At 37.2% G+C, this 17,285-nt stretch overlaps 1 protein-coding gene across 1 annotated transcript in view; it reads left to right on the forward strand.

Annotated features, from left to right (window-relative positions):
- Positions 1-17,285, forward strand: part of HIBCH (3-hydroxyisobutyryl-CoA hydrolase) — a 69,624-nt gene that overhangs the window by 25,928 nt on the left and 26,411 nt on the right. The window contains exon 7 of the mRNA XM_067549019.1: positions 12,044-12,122. Within this exon, the coding sequence (XP_067405120.1) occupies positions 12,044-12,122 (79 nt within the window). The remainder of the gene's footprint in view (positions 1-12,043; positions 12,123-17,285) is intronic.

Consider the following 17,285-nt stretch of genomic DNA (forward strand, 5'->3'; position numbering starts at 1 on the left):
TGTGTGTAGTATGTTAAGTTATACAATTTTCCTTTTCTGAGAGAGAGAACATATTTTAGGCCAGTGTGCTTCTCATTCAGAAATAGAAAATCAGTTTCAAATGGCAAATTTCATAAGCAACTTTAAAATTGGTGTTTAGAACTGACAGAACCTTGACAGTAGCAGTACTACTAGAATTCAGAACTGAATGTGATCATCAAGGTCAAAACATGCAAGGAAGAGTCAGAATTTGTACAGATTAGTGTACCAAAACTTCCTTTAATGCGTAAAGCTCCTTAAAGGTTCTGTAATGGAAATGACAAAAAAAAAAAAAAAAAAAAAAAAAGCAAAAAATAAACTTCTCTATAAGCTTTATTTTTCTATTTAGCCTTACAATTTTCTACACTTTTCTGTGCTTCTCAATTTGTTTTATAGAGTCACATTTCAACTTGTGATGTTCCAGTAGTAAGTTATTTTCTCAATATGCCTTTTAGACATTTGATTCTGTGCTAAATAACCATTTTCTACTGCAGACTCATTGTCACAAGAGAACTGAGTGTCCTGTATGTGCAGTGCAAGTTTAAGAACACATTGTACTATGTAGAAATTATTTGCCTTTGTTTCTGTAGTCAGTGTAACACTAGCAATGTACAAATTACAGAAAATAGTGGCTGAAGAGTCAGTGGTTGACTGTGAGGTGGGATTGAGCAATAGTGGTTGATGTATCATAACTAGCATGAAAATGTTATCAGTACAGTTACAAACTTACATTTAGCAGAATTTGATCAGCAATTGTTATATTGTGTTTACTAGACACAGCAAAATTCCTGTTAGCTAGTGGTCATTTTACTAGGAAAGTATATTGCTCTGAAATCATTCATAGGCATGAAATACAATCACTTAAAAGTATGAAATACCAAAGTAATATGTAGCAAATAGAATTTCATTATGCAAAGGAACTTTAATTTGAGTGGTAGCTGCATTTATTGTGATGTTCCTTTACTATTTATCCAACACTGTGTGGATGTCACTCTTTGTGAAACTGACCCTGCTGCTCCCAGCAGGTGCTTATGTGTTTTGACATCAAAGGATAAGTCAAATGTTTTGCTTATTTTTCCTCTAACAGGTGTTTACAAAAAACAATCATCCAAAAGGGGTTAGTTTGAATTATCTGCTCTTTTGTCTTTGTACAAATGAATGATTTATTTCTTGATGGGCTCACCTTCCCTGGTCAGTAAGGATATCCAGTGGGAGGGATGGACACGTCCCTCAGCGTTTGAGGTGAAACATTGCCTGTACCCATGCTGCAGCGTTTAGCTCCATCACTAACTCTTTGGGCCACAGTTTGGGTTGGATGGCTGATGGGGAAGGAAGGATATATATAGAGAAAAAACTGGACAGACAAAAGAGGAAGGACTGCCACCAAAACCCCAGGGTCCGCAACCTAAATTCACCTCCATCCATAAACTGTTCACTGACAACACTGTGGCACAGAAGCAGCAGGCCTGGTTCCTGTGATGCAGTTTCTAGGCTTCTATGACAGGAGTGGAGAATTCTATCCAATAGCTATTTCTGTGGCATGGCATGGGTGTGGTTAACCCAACAGTGTCTCCCAGACTAGAGGGCTCTTCTGTTTTGAGAAAACAACCTTGCATTATATTCAGATTGTCCATCTGCTTTGTGTCTGCAGACTAATGATTTACCTTACATATGTGCAACTTACCTGATTGTTTTATGTTTAAAAAAATCTGAATAAAGGTTGGGTGCTTTTTCTTTTATTTAAAAACAAAGACTAAAGAATTGTAAATCCCTTTAAGTGATGGGATTGTAGTATGCAAACAAGTTTAGGTGAAAAGATTGTAGAGTAAAGGAGGGAAGTAAAGAGGAGAGGGTTAAGGATGATTGGCTACTTACCTGTCACTTGGGTAGTGATGTGTTTATAGGCAATCAGTAGAAGCAGGAGGCTGGAAATCTAGTTCGTATGTAACACATTTTTAAATTAGGAATCTATGTATTTGAGGGCCATCACAAAAGTTGCCCATGGGAAAATCATGAGTGAAGCACCTATACCTATCTCAGTATTGTGATGACACCTGACCACTATATTTTTGCAATATATCATCATCTTCACATCTGTTTATATAGTGTGTGTATAGATAGACATGTAACATACAAAAATATTCTTTTAATTAAGGCTGCAAAGTCAAGCATTTAGAAATTAATATTGCCTTTGCAACCTTAGTTTAGATCCCTTGTGTGGATGCATTATGATATGGCCTTTAATTTCATCACATACTGTTTTTTTCCACAAGACCTCGTGCTTTAAGTGCACAGGATGGATGCTCACTGAATGAGCAGCTATTCAATATTTCATTTTCTCCTCTTAGTTCAGTGTATGGCCCCAGGCCTTATTTACTGCACACTACTCTGAATACAAAAATTATTAATTTCCTCATGAACTTTTTTGTGGATTTTATTGCTATAGTATCAGAGTCCTTCACAAACTTACATTTATTTTCACAACACCACTCTGAGGGCGGGGCATGTTGGTATTATTCCCCTTTTGCAGACAGGGAGCTGAAAAACAGACATTAAAAAAATCCACTAATTTTGGGTGTTCAATTTGAGATGCCACTGGCCTGCATTTTATCACTTTATTTGTTCAGAGCATGATTCTCATTAACCACTCTTGCAGCTGTGAATGTTCAGCTCTTCTGCAAATCAGTCTTCAGGTGTTTCAAGTTTTGTTTTAAATATTTAACTGTTTGTTTCCACTTATCCTTACTCTCTCTCAAATCTTTAAACTTTGATAATAATCCTATGTTTATTTCCCTATAAGTGTATTTCAATGCTGTGATGTTAGAGGCCCTGATCCTGAGTTGTACCAGTCAAGCCATGTGTACACTGTTCCTTTGGGGACAGCTTACCTGGTAACTTCAATGTGTCTAGTGACAGGAGCTAGGTACTTCAGGGAGCACTCGAAATCTCAGGGATTGGTGTGTGCCTATCACTACCCTGTCACTACCCTGAGCCACAGCAGGCAAAGATGAGACTGCTTCATGCTAAGGGCAGGTAGTGGTGAGGTGTATCGCATCCCTGACGACCCCTGGGGAATGGCACATATCTGCTCTGAAAATCTGCCATAAGACAAAAGTTATTGCCATCCTAAAGCTAGATAAGCTGCTTTCAGACCCCTGCATTTTTCCCTCCACAAACATGCAAGCACATAAAAAATAGGAGACTGACTTAATCATTTGCATTCATGCATTCAAAACTGAAGGTGTTTATTATTGTGAAATATACAGAATAGTTTGCAGATACATATCTCCTATACTGAGTCATAAGTCTATGTAAGATCAATTTGTGTACTGAGTAGAAAAAGTAATGTAGAATATTGAAAGCAATGTAGAAGCAAGACTAAAAAAGGATTCACAGTTTGCTGATCTTTCAGTATATTTACCATCTGGCATGTTGGCGTGACTGCTAAGCTCCTGCACAGGATCCTAGAGACAAATGGTGCAGTTCATTTTGTAGCTAATCTCTGACTATAATATCAGCAGCTCTTGATCTATTTTTTATAGCTATTGAGTGTTCTAGAATTTATGCTAACATATGCAATACTTTCAGTGAAGACCTCATGATAACTCGCTTTATTAAAAAAATATGACCTCATTACTACATGGTACAAACATACCAGTGTGCTGGATTAAAAACAAAATGACTGACTTCACTAGTGCACAATACGAAAGAATGGTTAGCACCATTTTCCACCTAGACAAGAAACACAGCTTTCTTCAACATTTGTAATACAAATAAAGTGACCTGAAAAAGAACGCTGAAAAAAAGCCTCTCTCTCTCTCTCTCTCTCTCTCTCACACACACACACACACACACACACACACACACACACACACACACACACCAATAGAAGTTAGTTCTATAAAAGTTGGTCCTACCTTATTTCTCCAATACAAATACCTGTTTATTTTTAACATGATGCAATACTTTAAATATTAGGATTCTAAAGTGTGAGAATTATTTCCATTTTACTCCTGGTGGTATTGATACACAAAGAGTCCACAGTAACAGCAAGTCAGTGTCTGCTTTGTGACTGGAGTGCAAATCTCATGCTATAGATTTTAAGCTAAAAAGAAGTCTAGGCTTTGGTGTACTGAAAAGTTAGTATTTTGCTTCTCAGTTGAAGCTGCAGTATTCCTGCACTGTTGAGCACCATTGGAGACAGTCCAGAGATCATGCAGACTTCCTCTTTTATACATTTGTTCCTCCTTTCCTTAATTTCACAGTCTTCCTTGCTAAACAGCTATGCCTCTTTCTCTCTAATTGAATTTATGCCCAAACCCCTGATGACTGATCTCTATCTTTCATTACTCAGGCTCTCTCCCCCTCCACTTGCCTTTTAGCTCAAGATCTCACCAGTTTTTAAGGAGGAAAGTGATACCATTTGAAGAGAACTCCCCTGCTTGCCTGATGCCTTTGTGTCCCTGTGATCCCCATCCACTCCTGCATCTTGATTTCTCTTGTTCCCAGCATTATTCCCTCATTCTTATTCTCAGTGTTTCTTGCTTAGCTGACTCCTCTGTCTACTTTTTCCCCTTTAAAAAATAAACAACCCTCAATTAATTCCTGGTTCAGCAAGATACCTAGTCACATGTCTAACTTTAAGCATCTGCGTAGTTCCTTTAACTTTAATGGGATGGCTCACAAGCTTAAAGTTAAATACATGTTGCTGTAGCTTGCTGCATTGGGGCCTCTTGCTCTCTGCCTGCATTTGCTTCAGAGGTGTTGAGGTGGCAAGATGTGCAGACATGGTACCTGCTGGAGTCTGAATGCTAGGTGCTAGGGTGGGCTCAGAGGATCACAATGATGGAGCTGACCACCCATGGGATTTGGGATTACTTTTTCCTCCTGATCCTTGGTATTTCTCTGGGTTTAAATGGCTGCACAGCTGCCAGCTCATAGACTTCTAAACGGTTTCTCCCTCACCACTAGGAAGCAGTTTGGAGAAAACTGATTTGCTGGGGTTTACTGGACCCTCCATGGCATCAGATGCTGCAGAAAGCCATATAAACTGAATTAATCCAAACTTTCTGAATCAGAAATCAGTAGAGCACTACTCATGTACTGTTTCATTAACATTGTTAAACAGACAATTATTTTAATGCTTCCACAAATGCTTCATTTAATACATAGCAAAAAAACTTTAGCTGAATAGATATGAAGAAGAGATTTGCCCTAATGTTGATCCTTTATATTGTCAATATCCTGACTATGCCCTAAAACTGCTGGAGAAAGATATAAATAGAGCCCTGCTAAATCCCCTTGATATCCATGGATTGGATACAAATATAAGTTTTGTATCCACACAGGGCTCTAAATATAAAATTTCATCTACTGTGTTTTCCTCTCGTTTGTGTTTTCCTTAACACTCCATGTGATGTTGTGTAAGCATAGAGAAAAAAGAATGGGTGAATTTAGTGTCACCTAAACAGCTAGTGAATAAAACAACAACATTTTCAGACCAGCTCTAAGTTCTTTCATATCATACATGCGCTACTTTCTGTGACATTGGAAGTCTCAAAGCTTCTGTTCCCCCAGTGTCTTGAAAGAATCTTTGAGAAAGAAATATCTGACTGCTGATGCCATGAAGCTGTGTAGGCTTGGTGAAGATGAAAGCTAGAAAGTGACATACCACCGTGAAGAAGCAGCTAGAAAAAAAAATTTTACTCTTTCTCCTAAAAATAAGAAATTGCAGAATAATTCTAATAGAATAATGAAATGTTAACCTTTTATTTTTATGTTTTAGGTAATAGATTGACAAATTGTCAAAATAATCATTGCCAGCCAAAGTGTTGCCAGCTAGCTTCACTGTATCAATGATTTCTAATTCAGTTAAAATGTATTAAATATAGTTGCAGCTCTAAATTAGATTAAAGTTAAATTAATATACATGCACTATATTGGATACATGATTACAATTAAATTATACATTATATAGTTATAAATTAAGCACAGTCGGATCTATTTGATAACAATGGGTTCAGTAGGACCAAATTTGTTTAAGTATCTGGGAGTATACTGGAAGAGAATCTATACACAAAAAACCAGGTTCACAGTTCATCAGGTAGAGATTCAAATACTGGTAATTTGCTCAGTTGTATCTTTGCCATAGATTAAAAACAATACAAAGAAGCAGTAAGATAATAAAATGAGACATGTTGGCTTGAATGGCTTTTGGCAATGAGTTGGAGCACAAAGCATCAGTGTCCAAAAAAGTGCCAGTATCGGGCATGGCACAAAAAACTGTCTTTTGGAGTTAGAAACAGGGTTTCCATAAAGAAAACATTTAAAATTGAAAAGTGGATCAGCAGCAGCATGGATAAAAAAATTGATTTAAAAAATTGGATTTTTTAAAATGTAAATTTGACTTAAACCTGTAATTAATTTAAAATCTATTTTAAAAAAATAAACCTATTTAAAATTAAAAGCCTACGTGAAGGCCTAAACTACTTCTAATCTATTAAAACATGTGTGCTGCCAAGTTTAAAAAAAGTCGAACAACCGAACTGGTGGACATTCTGGTTCAAGCTGCTTAGCAAGTAGTTTGTTGAAGTGCTAACCAGCTTTTGACAGCAGTAACATCTTCTGCACGTTCAGAGAGAATATTTTCCTTATTTCAGTTTAGATTCAGTTTCATTGTTTAGTTCAATGACCAATTAATTCAAATTTAAGACATTGATTGGGAGTTGAAAAAGCAGGACATTTAGTTTTTATTCATAGTCTAGAAGAGGAAAACAAAGTGTGAGGATGAGATTCACTAGTTCTAAGGATGACAAGAAACAAGCAGTTCAATTCACTAACTACAGATAATATACTTTTGTTTAATAAATCAAATACACATAACATGTTTTGATAGATTTTCTTATGTATCCACTGTATTTAAGGTAGTTTTATTTAATAAAAAAGTTAAAATGCTGTTTTGTGCATTTTTAATTAAATTTCTATTCAAACAGAGCTTGACACAAGAAGTTAATCATTTAATAATAAGTTAAGGTATATAATTCTTTAAATATGTAGCTATAGTGTCGTCTCTTAGTTAGCAAAAAGGTGCCAAATTTAGTGTAAAGGCTATGTATACTTGCAAATCAGCATATTTTAAATGGTTACCAGCCCTGAGAATGAATTTGAGGAAAAGTCACTAAAAATACAAATGTTAAACACAATTAAAAATAAAGTTTTCCTGCTTGTTGATTTAAATCATGATTAAAATCAGTGATTTAAAAATCAGTCCACCCTCAATATTACTGGAAATTAGTGTATATTAACTTGATCAGCTATTCCTCAGCAACATATCTACATGTAGTACCTTTTTAATGTAAAATTTGTGTCCCATTAAAGTCAAAGTTTATATTAAGCTCTTGCCAAAATAGTGGGAATTGTTTCAACAAGAGTTTTGAGCTTTGAATAGAGTAAATTTATGGTCTCGAGTCATTCAGCGCACGATAGTCTTAGCTCAGTTTACTTTATCATGCAGTATTGATCTTGCAAACCAATCCATCTTGTCTTTTAGTAACTGCAGATAAAACTGGGATTGCTCTATGGGCTGGTCCATAACATTATTAATGATTGTTTTGCATTTTATGCAGAAATGGGGACAAGATTAGTTTTGATGCATCTTAAAGTAAGACTCACTATTGTCTGGAAGCCTGGGTAATGCTCTTATGCCAATGACAGACTTATGGGTCTAATGTAATTGTAAACCTCCGCATTGTGAGGCTTTCTGGATTAATTCCATTCATTTGCTTTCACCACTAACGTCTCTGAAAAATCTGTCATCTGGAAAAGACTGTTGTGTTACTCTTAATGCATCTATATTTAAAGGTTATACTACTGTGTGTCTAGTCTGTTCATCACTAAGTTACTTTTGAGCCTAGCTTTTCAAGATAGGAATGGCATCATTGATTTAATTAAAATACATTTTTCTAATTGCTGGAGGAAAACCACTGGAAAGGCACCCTCAGTGCCAAGAATATTAATAGTTATACTGTCGGATTTATTGGACCAGTTCAAAACACACTGCTGTCAGTGAATAGGAATTTATTAGAATTAGGCTTCTCTTTGCCATGCTACATTACTGCAGTCACTCTTTCTACAGCCCTCCATCCCTGAAAACCTTTTCCTTCTACTTTATCTAGTATGCAGCCACAATCTGAATATCCCCTATAATCTTGATTGATTGTTTACTAAATGGATGATAGGAGTATTTTACAGTTTTGTTGTGAAAGACATTTTATGCTTGTAAACTAAATATGTACAAGGGTATTAAGTAAGTTAAGGAATCCATTCCACTTGATACTCAATGCCATTTTTTATGCACAATCAGAACAGAATATAGTGAAGATGAATAATCATTCAGCATCTTTATCATTTTGATTGTTAGCACCATTCTTAGGATTCCTAACTGCTTTTCTGTTCATAAATTGAACACCAATTTATGAACATCTTCTCTTGGATGTTACAGGTTCTCAGACTTACTAATATAATTCAGGCAAGGCTACAGTGTAACCCTTGATGGACAGTGTAGCTTGTATTATTTTTTCTCTATAGAAAAATAACCATTTATACAATTTCTCCCCATTAGATACCTAAGGCTCTACAGCCATCATGGGGTGGCTGGGGAAGGGGGGTAACTGGGGGGAGAGGAGAACGGGCACTGGAAATTAATGACATTCAGTACACAACAATTGAGGCCTTGTACAAGACGGTATTTCTTAAGAAGTCTTGTATGCAATTTGTAAAGTTCAGTTACTGTGCTGGCCGTTAGAGTAAGCTCATAAAATCAGGTAGAGAAAGCATTAGTTCTTGAAATTGGGAAGGTTTGTTCCTTGATGGTGTAAGACTGATATTGTATTTGTCTACACTTAAGGGTTAAACAAAAGTCCCTTAGTTTACAAGATGGATGCAGTACTGCTGTGGTGTAGGAAGATGATTTTTGGGAGAGGAGGCCCCATCAGTACCATTGACCATGTGTGCAAAAAGCTACATTTATTCGTGTTATACTAGTTCCTTCTCTGACCTCGGCTGATCAGAGGGAGTCAGCAGTGACAAATAATGTAATAGATTGACTAGACTTATCTCAGGGTTCCTTTTTTGTTCTCAAAATCTATTTTAGATTGCTTGACTGTCTTCACCTTTTTATGCATGGCTATCACAACATAACAAACCTTGGAAAAACTGTCTCCATGATAAGGAGGAAGTTTTCCTGGGTGAATGCTTTCAGCTTCTGCAGAATCTAAACTTGCATTTTAAAATAAAAATTTCCTGCCTTGCTGATCCTAGCCCAGTGCTCCATTGCTGCAGGATGGTGAAACCAAATTTCACACTTTAAAAGTGTGTCTGGGTAAAAATGTAAAAACCATCTAGGTACAGCCTAAAATACAATACAAATGCTAAATACTGTGCTGGGTAGGATGTGTGCATGCACACATTCTCAGGACAGAATCGGAACTGCTCAGTTGTACGACACAGGCACTGTGCTAGTAAAAGAAAGAGAACCTTCAACTCAAGTGGTCTATGTGAGGATTGCAGTCCTAATCCTTTGAAATTCTGATAACATTGTGCTACACACCATAGCCAGCTGAAGTGTTAGGTGGCCATAGATGTGTTAAAATGTTTTATGGTCACCCTTTAAGGAATGCTTCATTCAACAATCAGGCTGTTGTCCACTAGTTTGTCATTTTGTACTTTAAGTATTTTAAGGTAATTTGTGTATTATTGATATTGCAGATTGTAGCTGTACTCTTTACAGTCCCTTATCTTTGTATCCAGTCATACGTTGTTTGATTTGTCTTTCTGTCCTTGAGTACACTTGTGATTAAGTTTACAAGAAACTTTTGATTTAGAACAAAACCAGATGTTGAAATGCTGAAAGAAACAGTTTTTCCCCTGAAAGTTCTTGAAAAGTAGAAATTCCAGAAAAATTTTGTTTTGGGAACACCAAACACATGGTAGCGGAATGAAAACTGACATTTTCCAACCAATTTCATATAAGCTCTAGTGATCTGTTTCCTGTTAGAGATGCATATAAAGGTTTTAAAAAAATAAATTGATGATTGTTCAAGAACTTGAAAGAAGACAGAACTAAGATGCATGAAAGAAATATTTTCAGTTTGTAAAAAACCCCAATCTGAGGCCTTGTGCAAAATAAAGATGACACAGGACTTATTGCTGAAGTTCAAGTTAGTGGACTTACCCAAAATAAGTTTGATTCCCCTCAAAGACCCATTGTCAGGGAAATATCTGAGCAAATAAATTACCCTATGTTTTGAAAGTTGTCAAACTCCTTGCTCCCACAGGGAAGGACCTGAGTGCCAGAGAAAAGGATATTCCACTGAGTATTTTTGCCTCCAGTCCCAGATGCTTGAATATTGGGGCTGTTCAAGCACAGCAGTCTAGCTAATTGCAGCTGTTCTGATGCTGCAGAGGGAGAGAAGCAGCTGTCTAGGTAACCAGGACTCTCTAGATCCACCTGTGAAGTGGGGAATCCTAGAGGTGGGCTGCAGTCTGAGCCCAGAAGTCTACATTGCAGTTAAACAGCCCAGCAATCCAAGTCCTGTGAGCTCGAGTCAGCTGGCATGAGCCAGCCACGGATTTTTAATTGCAGTGTAGACAAAGAGCACTGTGAATTGTATGCGAAAGCACAGAGGGAGTTGGTGCAGACTTTTGGATAACATGTTTAATTCCCTAAATAAGCATGCAGGTAGTACTTTGCACTAGTGGGAGATTCAGAAGTGTTTAGGGGTAACCTCCTATAGAATGCATTGCAATAACCCATTTGTGAGGTCAGTAACCCTACAAAAACCAGGCTGGTTGTCAGGTTAGTAAATTTAGCCTTTTACCTATGCTTAAATTATTCACTTATTGCTCTTCAGATTCTTCTGTCATTTTATTTTAATGTTGGATTATTTAAAAGTGATCTACAAAGGAAAAGATGGGCTTGTGCCTTTTTAAAAAAAATACTTTAAAAATTAGGCTTTTGTCTAGATGGGAAAACTTGAAGGATACCTAGAAAGTACTTCTGATGTCAATAAGATGAGCAAAGAAAGTGAAATCTATAATTGTAAGGAGTGATTGTCATTAAGACTGTTTAAAACTCTGATTATGGTCTTAACACTTCTTAAAAACACTTGGGAGAAAAACCTCTAAGGATTCAACACTCCACTGCTGACCAGTTCAGATAAATGCTGAAAATTTGAGTCCTCTAGTTATCTGAATTTCTAATTAATTCTCCATGAAAAAACAAAAAGAAAAGACAAACACTTGACATTCCTAATTTCTGAGATTAAACACACACCCCTCTCCCCCTGCTGTAAAGAAGCAAATGAGATGCTAACACTTTTCCTTTGCAAATAATTTTTTAAAATTGTTTTTCATAAAGGAAATGTATTTTAGTGATTTAAAACAGGACTGAGGGCTTGTCTAAATGGACACTTACATCACAGCAAGCTGAGGTGTGAATTTATCCCGCACTAGCCCATCGTGTATTAAGCGTCCATGTGGAACCTGCTGCCGCATGCTCAAAATTCCCTAGTGATCTTTAATCTATTCCTTTTCAAAGCGGGGTAGATCAGAGCACCTTGAGGAACTTTTAGTACATGGTGGAAGGGTCCGTGCAGCACTTTAGCATGGGGATAGATTTACAACCCTGTTTGCCATGGATTAAGTGTAGATTTAGGCAAGTCCTGAGAGTCTAGAGTTCTGGCTTCTGTTTCTGTCTGTGTCACTGTGAAGCTGGGCAAGTCATTTAACCTCTGAGAATCATCTTAACCATCTAATAATACTTTGAGTCACAAATTTGTTATGATGCTTGCTTAATGTTTGTGGTGTAAACTGTTTTGAGATACTGTGTTGAAAATCTATTTACAAGGCTGAGTGTTATTTATACTAATAAAAATAGTTGAATGTGATATTGTTTGGTAAGAAATATACTTTAATTGAGTGAAGCTGTGTGAAACTGGGTTTAAAAGTTTAATATTTTTCTTTGTAGGGTGTTGGTCTGTCGGTCCATGGACACTTCCGCGTGGCTACTGAGAAGACACTTTTTGCAATGCCAGAGACAGCAATAGGTAAAGACGGAATATGCAATCTTCTTTTAATGTGTTTCAAATTATATGAAGTTTGTTCATGTAACTGAGAGAAGGTGTATTTGATTGAAAGTAGTGAAGGCTGTGAAAGAATTTTAAAAGGGACTTGAGCTGACAGACATGAAAAGTATTTTCTATTAAATAAATGGACTCTGTGGACAAAGATGAATTGTAAGGATACTCAAACCAATACATACTCTCGATATTGATCTAAATAAGAGATTATTGGGATAAAATATTTTTAGTTGAAGCAAAGAACTGATAGCATTGGCTATAGAAGCAGGGACTACTGAATATTCTAATTGTTCCAGTGCATTTAAATTCTTAATTGCTGTTTTGAATGAGAATTAACTAGGCTAAATGATCTAAGTCAAAGCTAGAAACAGAGGTCAAATGACCAGTTAACCCACTACACTGCCTAAATCTGTGTCATTGGGATAGATTCAGACCTAGTGCAACAGATATAATTCTATTAATATCAGTTGAGTTGCACTTGCTTATATTAGGTCTGAGTAAATATTTTTTTACTAAGTAAATATTTCAATTGGAATGCAATCTGTATAATTTTGTTGGGGGGAAAAACCCAAAAGACATAGGCACACAGGCTAATGGAATCATATTGGCAACTGAAAATATTACCAGTTTTGTTATGGTCTAAACAAAAAGTCAGTGGAAGGAATTTACAAGTGCTTACATACATACTCTCACATCAAGTGGGAGTCTGAATAATATAAACTTTAAAATAGACAGTTATTGTAAAGCTAATAGCTTATTCAAACTAAAGGAAATAATTAATCAAGGCCCAATCCGGGAAGGGGCTGAGTGCCTTCAATTCCCATTGATTCCCGAGGTTGTTAAGGGCACTCACGTTGCAAGATAAAAGATAGATAAATTTGAGTTCACATTTTCCACTAGCAGTTGCATTGTAGATAGTTTTTGCTTGTGGCCAGGACAATTGCAGAATTCATAATGAAATGGTGGTCACACTTTGTAAATGGAACTTTATATAAAGAGTTTATAAAGATTTTAACTGATTAGTTATTTAAATTGTTAAACAAACAACAGATTGATCTGGTGGACGATTCTAAGGTTGCTTAGAACAGTGGCTTATTAACCTTCTACTACTGATTAGGTTATGTGTATACTTGCCATTTATAACATCCGCACTATCCCACTTGTTTTTTTATAAAAGGCTATACAAACAACATGTTCTAGCAGTTTTTCCTTTCATAAATAGGATTTTTTTAAAAATACATTGTAAGGGTAGCTATTTATTAATGGGACATCCCATTGTCCCCTTCCCAGAGAATGTATTGATTTGCAGAATTATTGCAATAATCATAATCTTGACTGAAGTATTATAGTGGGTGCACTGCATAGTACTATTTAGTATGGTTAAAGGTGCAAATAAGTGAACCCCAATTCACAGGTACCTTCTAGAACAATGCCCTTTTGAAGTGACATTTTCCATATTTGGTCATTCTCTGAAGAAGATTTTTTTTAAACCACACACACTGAGCAAAATTCTTTTTGCCTTATTGTGATCTTTTAAGCCTACCTTCCCAACCAGCCTCCCAGCCCCTTCAAGAAATTAAATGCAAGACAAAACAGCCTACTATTAATAAAACAAATAAAAAGGATTACAGTTTTGAGTCAAAGTTGTTCTGGCCATTGTGTTTCTACCACATTGCTCTGATGTAGAATGTTTTATCTTTCCTTCTGTTTTTACATGTAAACCGTAATACATTAGTAATACAGAGGAATATCGACTATAAGATTCCATTCCCAAACCTTTTTAGAGTGTGGGCTACATTGGAATAGAGATGTTCCATTCACAATTATGACATCCATGTAACTACTGCAACAATTGCTTACATGCATAATAGTAGGAACATATTTACAGTGTTTTTATCTGTCTTTTAATGAGATTGAGCAGCTGGAAATGAGGGGAGAGCAAGAACCATGTCACAAGCCAGTTTTTCATTGACTACCAGTAAGTGCTTCAAGGAGTAGAGCTTAAGAACCGCTGCCATAATCTGTACAGTTTGCAGTGTGTTGAGCTTGCACTGCCAACATTAATTTTTAGAATTTACAGACTTTGAAGTACTTGAATTTGATCTTGCAGTCTTAATGCTAGTGTTTTGCATTTAAGCCTTTAATGAAAACTGTACCTTTATATTAAAGAGATTAATCAAATCCAACACTTCAGATAGTAGGCTTATCAATAGGACTATGATTTTGTCATGAAGTCACAGAAATCATGAAACCATGGAAATGACTAAACCACCCCTTCTCTTCCTCCCCCCCCCCCCCCCCCCCCCAAACACACACCCCTTCCCATTTGGTTAGAGCAGCATTGCAGCCTGGCACACGGGGCCACAGTGCTATTCAGGTTTGGCCTGTCTGCTCCTCCACAAATGGAAATGGAGGGGCAGATAGGTCAAACCTGAGTAGCACTGCAACCCTGTGCACCAGATCACAATGCCTGGAGTGGGGAACTGGGCCCAGCTGCAGGTCAGGAGCCACTGCTGCCAGGTGACCTTGTTCTCCAACCTCCTGCCACCTTGGCCTCATCTTTCAGCAGGTCTCACTATACTCTTGTGTATGTTGATGTAACAAGACAAGAGAACACCATGTGTGAGAAATGGAAATTTTAAAAATACTAGTGTCCATTGAGGGCAGCGCATGGGCCCTCTGCCTGTTTGTGCTCCTGTGTGAGATGACCCTCTCTGTGCTGGAACAGAGCAAGTGCCTAATCCAGTACTCAGACCCTAAACCAGTTTTAAGATTACATTTGGTGAAAAAATCTTAATTTCACACTGCCCATATAAAGGATGTTCAAAAAAAGAAATTGTATTCTATACAGTAGGGCAACACACTTTGCACCAACAGTCACTCCCCGTGGCTGAATCCAAACCCTCAGGGTTCACACTCTGCCTGTCAGAACAATCCTCAGTCACTTCCCCTTCTGTCTCATCAAGAAACACATCCCAGACAGATGTTCTAGGCAAGTCCTTCTCTATCATGACCCACAAGTCCAGGGATGTGTGTTAGAGCAGTCCAGGCAGGTCACTTCAGATCCAGTGGTGACTGTTAGGACCATAGCAAGGCCAGATGAGAGATCAAGGGCTGATGCTGGTTTAAGAACTCATTAAACTCCAGAACTGGGAAATGGAAAGTGGGCAGAAGTGCAAAGGATGCCAAAAGTTGGCACTGACAACATTGACACCACTGTTCTGTTCTGTGTATAGGATCCCAGTACTGACAGCTACAACACTGACAGCTCCAGCTATTGTACTTGGGTGCCTTGACACCAGTGCTTCAGGGATTAAAGCTATCACCATTTATAAAAAGCTGTGTAGTCAGACTGATCTTAAACCATTGCAGTGCTGAAGGGAGGTCTCGGAGTGAGGGCATGAGACAGCACTCCTCTAAGGGCAGAGCACCAACACAGTCAAGCAGAGTGAAAGACCCGGTCAGCGACCAGTCTTGTTACTGATGCCAGTGATGGAGCTGAGCAAGACCTGGGAATATATCGTACAGGCTCCATATTATCTCCAGAGATGAAATATGCCCAGTGCCCACCACTCCTCCCACCTCCAAGGATGTGGAGAAAAGGTGTCAGGTTCCCCAGAAAGCTTTGGGCACTTTTAAGTTCACCTAAACTAGGGTTTTTGGGTCATGACTGTGTGCAAGAGAAACTGAAGTTCATTTAAAGCATTCCCGAGAACAAAGACCATAAAAAGTTTAGACTTGCTTGGGTGCAAGCAATATTCAGCCTCATTGCAGCACCAGGTGGTAAACTATCAAGCATTGTTCAGCAAGTGTAATGATCCTCTCCCATGCGAGGTGCAACCCCATTTATTTCTAAAATCCAGCAGGATTGCAAGCATGAAGTGAAAGGTCATCAAGGAGGGGCAGATGTTTGTGTGACCATCACTGCAAATGGTCCTGGATGCCTCTGAAAAGAAAATCTGTAATGGAGCCCCTTACAATCAAAAGTTGAGTGTTTTCAGAACATCTGTTTTCTGAAAAAACCTTTTAATAAAATCAGACTGTTTGAATACAATGCTGCAACAACTGTTATAGTCCTGAGATTCATAGCTCAGCTCTTCTTGTAGTAAATAGTTTAGAACAAAGATCTTCACCTACTTCAAAAGGCTTTGAAGACCTGATCAAGAAGTTGGTTCATTCCTAAAATATATTCTAATGTGTAAGAAAACAAAGAACTTAAATGTATTCATTATTCAGTAGGAAACATCCAGGTCTTTCGAGCAAAGATAGAGTTTGCACACACATTTTGCTATTTGTAAAGATTTAGTAAATGTATTTAAAATTTGATAGTGGAAATGTGAAGAGAGGTCCTACAAGCAGAAATTCTGCTCTGGAATTTTTTTTTTTTTTTTTTTTTTTTTTTAAGACAAGACAAAGTAAAATAAATCTTTAATAGATTTAATGCCACAGCTCTTCTTTGATCTTTTTCATGCATTCTTAAAAAGTGTCATTGTCTCTAGACACTCAATTATTGAATTGTCATATTGACTCATTTCAAAAATTTACCCCTCCTTCAATGAAAATAAAATGTGTTTTCAGATGCTACATTTTTATACACCTATGCCACCAAAAATATACATAGAACTTTACAGATGATAAAATAAGATAGTTGCTGCTTGTCGGAGTTTCCATTTGAGATAGGATAAAAATATAGGAGAGAAGTTCATGTGTAGGAGGGTATGGAAAGACTGACAAGACCAAATAAAGAATCATTGAGGAGGTGGGTTTTAAGAATAATAATCTCTTACATAGCTCTTCACATTTCTGTTAAAAGATAAAGTTAACTAATTCTCAGATCACCCCATGTAAGGCATTGTACAAAAATAGTGGTATCTCCATTTTACAAATGAGAGCACAGACAATGACTTCAGTGGGCCAACATTTCACCCAGACAGTTGAAGTGACTTGCTCAAGGCTACATTTGAATCAGTCACAGAATGTAGGTAAGAGTTGAGGGTTGTTTACTCCCACTTCCAGCTGTGCTCAGTACAGTAGACTACAGTGCTTCTGTTTTAAAGAGGGATTTGAAGAGGAAAGAGTGCTTGGTTGTGAAGAAGGAAATATTTCAAGTGTAGGAGACAATATAGAAGG

This window comes from Emydura macquarii, unplaced genomic scaffold, assembly GCF_026122565.2.
Source record: "Emydura macquarii macquarii isolate MOO-44397 ecotype Brisbane River unplaced genomic scaffold, CSIRO-AGI_Emac_v2 contig_1253, whole genome shotgun sequence".
Taxonomy (NCBI): Eukaryota; Metazoa; Chordata; order Testudines; family Chelidae; genus Emydura; species Emydura macquarii.